Below are 9,605 nucleotides of genomic sequence, written 5' to 3'. Positions count from 1 at the left end.
TTTATTTCTATTATAAATATTGATCAAAAATACAGAAGCAATATATGGAAGTATATTGTTGTTACCCGTGTTTGTCTGTTCACATTTCCTTGTCAACATCTTGTGATAAGACCATTTGTAACGAACATAACTGCCCATGAGAATTTTAATAATATGATGAGATGACAGTCTATATTTCTATACTATTACTATTGATTGAACCAAATTGTAAATCTGTACAGAAAACCTGAGACAACCATTGTGGAGCATATTTGCAGAGTCCTGAGCAGATAATGTCTGTTCCAATTCTGGCCTCTATCGAACGATACATAAGCAGAAATATGTCACATTCAAAATTTCCCATCTTTCTTTCTCTGCCATTTTGAATTTTGTCTTGACTACAATTTCTTCGCCACACTAAAAACGCTTTCTTAACCCTGTCCCAGCATGCTTTATTGAACAACCTGTGAACATGCAAAACTCGTGCTACCACAGAAAGCTTATGAGAAAATATTTCCAAGTTAATGGCATTTACCATCTGCATATTTCATTTGAATCGAAAATTAATAACATAAATTAAAATACAAATCAAACTTTGATTTATTAACAATAAATCAAAAATTTACACAATCACATTTTAGTTAAACATGTATCAAAAAAAATCAACAGTTAATATATAGAATAATCAGTACAAAATAGATGTCAGCATTTCTCATGAAAATAACCCGCACTTTGAACCGAAAGTTCTCCTCTGTAAAATTATATTTCCAAATAATTTTATTATTGGTTTTCATTTTTATCAATCTAAAGACAATCACTAGTATTTAGGTATTGATATCTCAATTCTACAAAATGCGATCTCATAAAACCCTAAATAAGATTACAGGTAATGTGTTAAATTCTTTCATTTTTGTTCATGTATGGCGCACAGATTATTAATATCACAAAGATTTACGAAACTGGGAGTGAATGTTGTAGACAAAGGGGTTTGGAATTTATATCCTCAGAGCATGCTGCAAAATACCTTTGAGGGAAGGAAAGGTTGTATGCCATTATTGTAGAGAACAATCTCAATATCCAATTAGATATAATTTCCTTCAAAAATCTCCCTTACAATAAACTATCAGACTTCAAGATCAAAGGAAAATTACCAAAAATTGCACATTTAATCACACTTCAAATCATCAACAAACAATCTCATCTAATTCTGATGTAGATACAACTAAAATAGAGTCATTTATTATTCCTAGATCACAAATAGATTTATCTTCATCTTGGATTTGTTCTTGATACCTCACAGTTAATATGGTGTCGTCTGCTATCGATAATGTGGTTTTAACACTGTTCAAAATGGTGGATAATTTGGTATCTTGGGTAACCATTATGTCTAAATTTGGTTGTCTTTCTGCTGCCTGGCCTATCAAACCACTGAAAAATAAAATATTGTATAACTTGTACATAAAACATATCAGTTTAACCTTTTGAACAATGGATAGAATAAAACTTCATATACTCTGAATTCCAAGTAAAATGACTTAAAACGGATGAATATTATATGACATCATTTGGTAATGTCAATTCACTGGCGGCTCAGGGACATATCACTTACATTCATGTTCTGAAAGGCTTATGATCAAGATGAATTGATCTGCTAAACTGCTGTTTATTTTCTGTGCCTTTTTTACACAAATTTCAGCTAATTTTAACCACTATTGCATTAGAAAGAAAATAACCAACCTGTGAAATTCTACTCTAACGTTGATTTCTCGTTCATGATAACGTGGACGACGCAGACGGCGATAAACTTGAACACCCTCTAAATCTTCTTGCCTAGCTTCGAGTTCGAATATTCTATCTTGTAACTGTTCATTTCTTTCTATGGCTTTTTCTAGTTCACACTTCAAAACTTTGACTTGTTCATTCACTTGTGCTTCAATTCTGTTCAGACGGGTTTCAAGTCTTTTGGTCTCGTTAGCTTGATAGTAGTAATCGCGTAACTGTTGAAATAATTCACTGATTGTTTCCTCTTTACTTTTTACTGGTTCTTCAACCACTAATCTGGGTTTTACACTTAACTGAAAATAAAATGAATTAAGATTGTTTACCTTTACTGGGTACCGATTGAACAAAGGAAGACAGGAAATACCATGCATGGAGTGTGCCATGGCCATGAACCCATGAGGGAAAGTTTTCACAGATGTCTACAGATAATCTTTTTCTCACTTAGGAAGTTTCAAAAACAAAGTAGTGTTCTGATCTCTCATGCCAAGACTTCAGCAGTTATTTTCGGGACATCTATCAATTTACTGCCGAACTTCGGTCTACTAAAGTCAATGGACCCACATCCATTTGTTGGAAGTCTTCTTAGGTCTCTTTGGTTTCTGAGTCTGTTGACTAAGTAATATCTACCAGAGTGTCAGTTAAAGTTATATCAAACCAATAACATTAACTTACACATTCAGATTTGTTAGATTTCTCCATTTTCTGAACTAAATCCCAAATTGATTCCAAACTATGGACTAAATTTTGACCGACTGAACTGGAAACCCCCTTCTGTTACTAAAAATAAATAAGCAGAATTAACCTCATATTACTGAAGTATGATTGGCTATCAACAAAAACTGTGAATGACGTAATGAATTACCCAGTAGGCTTAAAGTTCGGCAAATATACGTTATTCTACCTCCATTTTGTGTACGATATGATGACATAACATGCTGACATTACATGTTCTCAATAAATCATTGGGTCTATATAAATCAAATTGGGAACGAACACTTTTCAAAAGATTAAATGCAATTAAATTACATATTTATGCAAATGCCCTTATGACCCATCGTGTGAGATGTTAAAGCCACTGAACTAAGGAGATAAGAAAAAGATTACACAAATTATAAATAGTAATTATGGAGCTATCTATCTGTCTATCTAACTTTGGAGGAGGAGAGTGGGTTCAGGGGGGACCACTTTATTAGCAGTAGAGATATCTAGTAGTTGCAATTGTGATATACTGTATCCATATAATATTGTATAGAAAATTCATTCGCGTCGGTCAGATATATAGTTACACCGCCAAGAGTACCGCATAGTTTGTTTGGACGAGTGAGGTGACACAAATCTCCATAAAAGGAATAGTTGAAAATGTTACATTTTTGATTAGCCCGAGTTTCAAAGTATTCGAACAGTGCAGCTGTGGTGTCATCCTCCCGAAACTGGCAATAAAGAGGGGGAAAAGGGGGCAGACTAATCCGATTTTCGAGGCTGAATTAGGCTAAACCCGGGCGATAGGTAGGTAGATGACAAGTTTACGTTCGCTTCCAGCGGATGCTGATATCACAAACTAGGTAGTAATTGTTGGTAGTCGTTGTAGTTGGTAGTTGGATAGGTTCAAATCAAATTGGATGATTCTGTGTTGTTGGTTTGGTTTTTGTTGATTTTTCGTTAGATCTGGTCGGGTCGAATGACATGGCGTGAAACTCGTTCTGATCATGGTATTTCTTCTTGATTGGCAGTCGAATGGTAGTTGTTGGTTTGACCCGGGCGATGCGATTTTCGTATATTTAAAGTACTTCCGAAGACTATTCACATATATTCAAAACCCAAATCAATCCCAGAAAATGGTAAATCTGTCTCTTAACTTCTCAAACTTGTTCAATATTTTACAAATAGGTCTACATAGTGGATTGGAATTTTTTCAAGCTCTAGGAGGTATGGATACATATATGTATGTGGTACATTAAACGACATCAAAAGAATTAAACGTGATCAAATTAATATGACTAAAAAATTTCGCATAGCGTAACTTTAATTTCCCACGTGTTAACTAAGTGCTAGTAAAATATATTATTTACATCCTTACCGCTATAATATCTTCGATTAACCAGACGATTTTAAATCAATCTTAATCAGTCTTCCCTAATTTGTGTCTGGAAACCCGAGATGCAAGGAGACATAGTCATGATCATAAAGTCATATTTTTGGTTATCACGTCAACATAAAAAAAATACTGGACAATCGGTGAACATACTCATCGATTTCATCATATACAGTTGTATGTTTTCCTCGTTTCCTTTGCTAGGGAATTTTATAAGGTAGTGTATGAATGTATGAAAGTTATTTACATCTGCTTGTAATGTTGAAGTATTATTTGCAGTATTCTTAAAAAACTGGCCCAGATTCAGTGCAGCTTTGGCCAAGTCAAAAAATCAAACCGTGCGCCGTGGCTGCTAGAATTGAAATTAAATTAAAGGAACGTTATCCCCAATTTTTCTAAAGGGAAAAATATGTCATCACTTTTAATAATCATATGAGTAGACCTATTTTTTCATGTTTTACCAAAAAAAAAATGTATAAAGCCTACATAGTTCTCTCTTAAGTGGACAAAGTACATGTAAGCCTATATTGTTTCATTAAAGGGATACTACGTCGTAGGATGAACTTAAAATTTTAATTTTACTTAAATTTGGCAAATAACAGTATATACGTATCAGTGGACTTACCTGGTGTCCTAACTATACACCAAAATCCCTCTATAATCCGATATATCCACAAAATCAAGTAATTAATTATAAAACGCTTAATACATCCATTGAGGGATTTTCCATTCTAGGAAATCTGGTGTAATTTTCAAGGGGATGTAACTCTCAAGTTTTGTTTCCCGCGTCCTTGACCTCTACTCTTGAATTGACCTCGACATTGTCAGACATTTTGAAGATGGAATAGTAATGCCTCGTAGGAGATTAAGCGACTCCGCAGAAGAGAATTTCATATAATTTAGAATGAATACTTCACCACTGACACAATTTGCAACGAATATTAATCATTGGCAAAGTTTGTTTGTATACACCAGGAGATGATTGACTATTTTTTTCTCAAACTGAACGGACTTGTCGCTTGCTCACTTTTTTTAAAAATTTTGAGTATAGTTTTATTGTCGATTTTTCAAACTTACTAAAGTGTGAGGTGCATACTTATTCAACCAATGGTCCCTATTAAACACAAATATTAGCCACAGGACGAGTGTATTCAAAGACGTAGTATCCCTTTAAGGGACAGTTATTTTTTCAGTAGGCTAGGAAAGCTATAGGTGCTCAAAGTAACAAAATTTATAGCCTAGACAAAACAAAGAGATAATTATGTGTGTCCCTTACCTCATCTGACAGATTTAACTGAAACAATTGTGCCCTTAATCTCTAGAATTCCAAAACTATAAAACAAAAAAAGAATTTAACTTATTAAAACCTTCATGGTATTTTTTTGTGAAAACTAATGTACAGATATGCTTATAGAGAGATATATCTCCTCTACTTATTCTGGAGGTTTAAACAAAAACATATAGATATTGAGCCTTTAAATAAATGGCCCAACATCAAAACCAGTTTAAACTGTGTACTTTTTTTTAATTATCCACTTGAAACCAATTCAGGTTGATCAAATAGATAGTGAAGTTATTATTGTGAGCTGCACAGTCTTTTCATAGACCTTTTTTGATTTTCATTTACATTAAGTGATAGTTTAATGATTTATAAATATGATGTTGAATAAAGTAATTAAATTGAATTATTCAATTAAACAGAATAAAATTAAATTTAAGAATGAGACTTAGCCTGTAAAAGGGATTGTACAGAGATTTTCTGAATTTATGTGCAGGCCTATCTGGGTCACTGATAGCATCAATTTTCACCATTCCAATTTTCAGTCAGACTTTCCTGCAATTCCGCTAAAAAATATGTGCCTGCTGACGTCACAAATCGCAAAATATGCTTTACCACATAAGACCCTTTGCGATTATAGTGACTTCATCAAACACTTTTAGTGAATTGCCGGAATCACAAACGTCTGAGTGCAAATTGGAATGGTACAAAATGATTCTGCGAATATCAGTGTCCCTGATACACATAAAAACTTAGATATCTTCTTTACAATCACTTTAAATGTTTTGCAGGCAGAAGAAATTGAGCTCTATGAGATCACTAATCTAATATTTTATCAACTATATAGACCTTTAAGATTACTATTCAACTTTACTAAATACCAGTAATACAGTAAGTCTATTACATAATATATTAATATGTTAAAGGGATTTATTCAACTGAATATTTGTGTTACCCTCTGATAGATCTTGATTTACTATAGTTATGTATACCTGACTTTACAGAATTAAAATCTGGCATTCAGTTCTCATGCATTAAAATGATTCTGAGAAGTCATACTCAAAGCTGAAAATGAGCTCCAATACCAGTATGATGGTATCTTTAAATAGAGTTAACCGTGTGGTTAATGAATTTTTAGGACTCCAGTGAGTATCAAGAGGTGAAATAAACAAAATGACCAAGAAGAGTTTTGATATAGCAGATAATGATGAGGAAACTACTTCTATTGACCGTTCCAAAGGTAGGTGTCTTTTACCTGTGGTTATTATCTTAAGCATGAAATGTGGACTTTGATATTGAAAACTATGAATTTTCTAGTTAAGATATAGGTTGAGTTTATTGGCTATCTTAAGACTTTGTTGTTTTCTCTACTTTTTTGGAGGTGCTAGATTCAGCCCTTTGTTTTGTGCCATACATTACTCTGTATTTCTATTTGTCTGTCCTGAACTCTTTTAGAAACTCTGATACTAAAACAACCAGTTGACAATGAATTTAGTCCAAAACAAATGCCTCTATTCCAGTCTCTGATAGATATTTTGACAGTAATCGACTGGAGTAGTCAGAAAAAATAGAGGGATTATGATGGTATGACTGAACTACAAAAATTTCTATCTTTCCCAATATATCTGGGTTTGGTGGATGAGATTGAATTGAATAGATTTAAAACCCCAGTACCTTCGTAGGTGCGGAATATCCCCACAAAACAGAGCCTAGTTTTTCTGTCTGTACCCCAGCAGACAAGATAGCTATCAGAGGTTTGAATAGAGGAAGACGTTTTGTCTAAAATGAAATGTGATAGAGGCCTTATACAACTCCAAAAGAGTTAATGAGAAATATAGCAGCTGTTCTTAAAAACACATAATTTAATATTTTTGAGATAATAAAATAAGCTAATGCACTATAATATCAATGAGCAGAAAAATTTCTGAAATGTTCTAAATGCTACATTTAACCTTTTGAACTCTTAATTACCTTATACATGGAGATTTCAGTTTAAAGTAAACATCTATGATAGATAAAATGTCAACATAGTCAACTCTCAAAACACACTAAAAGATGTGTAAAGGGTATAAACTATTTGTTGCACCCATGTATGTTGGTCCTTCAATCAATGTTGTTTATTGTCACCCACGGATGAACGCCATCCAAAATCAAAAATATTTGATATGAGCTCTTGCCCTTGTTGTTTGAAAAGCTTAAATTTTAATTTGCAAACTAGAAAGCCAAGTAATTGATGAATGTGGGTGAAACTTTGTGTATTTTTCCATAAATGAATCCTTTAAAATCGAAAAATATCAAAATTACTTGATATGAGTTGCAGTCGATTTGTTCACTTAGTGAAATTGTTCAATATCACCCATGGGTGACCATTATAAAATTATTTGAAAAAAGTTATTGTCATAATTCTTCGAAATAATCCTTTTATTCTGTTGTAATGCTTGTAACACTGGAAGGCACAATTCTATAAAACTTTGACAAAACTTGGTCAAATTATTATTAGCACTTTGAATGAATTATTATCCTTGATCCCAAAAATGTGACTTGTAGCTTGTAAACATTCTAGAAGGCACAAATTTTGACAGTGGGCATAACATATGCTAACCTGTCTTGGCAACTATCTTTAGATAAATTTGCCAGTATACTTATTACCTTTTTGTGACTTATTACTGTGACTAATTTACTAAGAGAGTATTTATGACCTTAAAGGGATAGATTTGACACTTTCGGTTGTTGATTTGGGTCTTGAATATATATGTAGTCTTCAGAATTACTAGAAATGTACACTATTCCTACTAAATTCAAATTTTGACAGTGATCTGTGAACACTATTATGGATTAGCTTACCTGAAAAATTCCTGTTTCTGAAACTTATGTATGATTGGTCAGACAAATGACTAACCTGGCTCTTTAAATCTCTGTAAAACTTTTTGGCTCTAAATTGCTTCACGGTTAAGATGCTCTTCATAGGTGGGCCATTTTGGGAGGTTGATTTCAATCTTGAATATATCTAAATAGTCAGAAGTACTAGAAATGTACGAAGATTGCATAATTCCTTTAAAAATACATTCAAACTAGGAATTTTACTCACTTTTCTTATATATGTCTTTTCTATATATCACAGAATATCTTAAATTGACAAGTCATTTTAATATTCAATTGCGGATAATTCTGGACACACATGGATTTGAAGGCTCAAAATACGACTATAACTAATTGGCTTAGCTAAAAAAAATTCCTGTTTCTGAGACTTGAGTATGATTGGTGAAAAAATAGCCTACTTGTCTCTTTTACAACTGAATTTACATCTTTTTAAAGGAACAGGCTAACCATCCTTTTGACGAAAGAATTATGCGAATTCCTACATTTTTAGTTATTCTGAAAACTATTTATTCATGACCCAAATCAACCCAAAATGACAAACCTATCCATTTAAGGGTAATGGTTAAAAATTCTTTGAATTCCTCACATATTTTAATTATTTTATCACATTATAGTCGATGTTATAGAAAATATATTCAATATTTAAAATTAAAAATTGTGTATGACCACTATTAGTAGTTATAGTATTGCAATAGAATAGTTTCAATTTTTTTTTTTAAAACCTTGATGACTTGATTCATTTTTTGTCTGGTATGATCCAATGAGAATGATAGAAGATAGCTTGCCAGGCAAGGTAACATACGCCCACTGGCAGCTGTCAGAAATGATTAAACAGTCTTTAGTGACTACAGGGTTGCACAATATAGCTAATAGAGTGAAATGTCAAGTCAGACACGATATTTCGGTGAAATATTATCCGATCATCGCGAAAATCGATAGGGATCATCTTCATAATGACATTGACATACAAAATAAAAATCAAAAGAATCTGTAAACAAATGTAGCCTGTAGAGTGAGCACGAGTTGCACAATATAGCTAATAGAGTAAAACGTCAGGTCAGACACGATATTTCGGTGAAAAATTATCCGATCATCACGAAAATCGATAGGGATCATCTTCATAATGACATTGACATACAAAATAAAAATCAAAAGAATCTGTAAACAATTGTAGCCTGTAGAGTGAGCACGAGTTGCACAATATAGCTAATAGAGTAAAACGTCAGGTCAGACACGATATTTCGGTGAAAAATTATCCGATCATCACGAAAATCAATAGGGATCATCTTCATAATGACATTGACACACAAAATAAAAATCAAAAGAATCTGTAAAAAATTGTAGCCTGTAGAGTGAGCACGAGTTGCACAATATAGCTAATAGAGAAAAACGTCAAGTCAGACACGATATTTCGGTGAAATATTATCCGATCATCGGGAAAATCGATAGGGATCATCTTCATAATGACATTGACATACAAAATAAAAATCAAAAGAATCTGTAAACAATTGTAGCCTGTAGAGTTAGCACGAGTTGCACAATATAGCTAATAGAGTAAAACGTCAGGTCAGACACGATATTTCGGTGAAAAAT

At 32.9% G+C, this 9,605-nt stretch overlaps 1 protein-coding gene across 1 annotated transcript; it reads right to left on the bottom strand.

The window, feature by feature from the left end:
- Window positions 1-557: 557 nt before the first annotated feature.
- LOTGIDRAFT_239493 (hypothetical protein) lies at window positions 558-2,522 on the bottom strand. The gene is made up of 3 exons (XM_009056373.1): window positions 2,434-2,522; window positions 1,717-2,054; window positions 558-1,407 (listed from the first exon to the last, which is right to left on the bottom strand). Exons 1-3 carry the CDS (start codon window positions 2,458-2,460, stop codon window positions 1,164-1,166), a joined length of 609 nt encoding a protein of 202 aa, XP_009054621.1. The 5' UTR covers window positions 2,461-2,522; the 3' UTR covers window positions 558-1,163.
- Between the last annotated feature and the right edge of the window lie 7,083 nt (window positions 2,523-9,605).

This window comes from Lottia gigantea, assembly GCF_000327385.1.
Source record: "Lottia gigantea unplaced genomic scaffold LOTGIsca_271, whole genome shotgun sequence".
Lineage (NCBI taxonomy): Eukaryota > Metazoa > Mollusca > Gastropoda > Lottiidae > Lottia > Lottia gigantea.
The sequence above is the reverse complement of the archived record's forward strand: the minus strand, read 5'-3'. Positions and strand labels throughout refer to the sequence as shown.

Excerpts from the sequence above, each read along its gene's own strand:
- LOTGIDRAFT_239493 (XM_009056373.1), bottom strand. The coding sequence starts at position 2,460 with ATGGAGAAATCTAACAAATCTGAATGT. Across the intron at positions 2,055-2,433 it reads AATCTAACAAATCTGAATGT|TTAAGTGTAAAACCCAGATT; the intron begins GTAAGTTAATGT and ends TTTTATTTTCAG. Across the intron at positions 1,408-1,716 it reads GTTAGAGTAGAATTTCACAG|TGGTTTGATAGGCCAGGCAG; the intron begins GTTGGTTATTTT and ends TTTATTTTTCAG.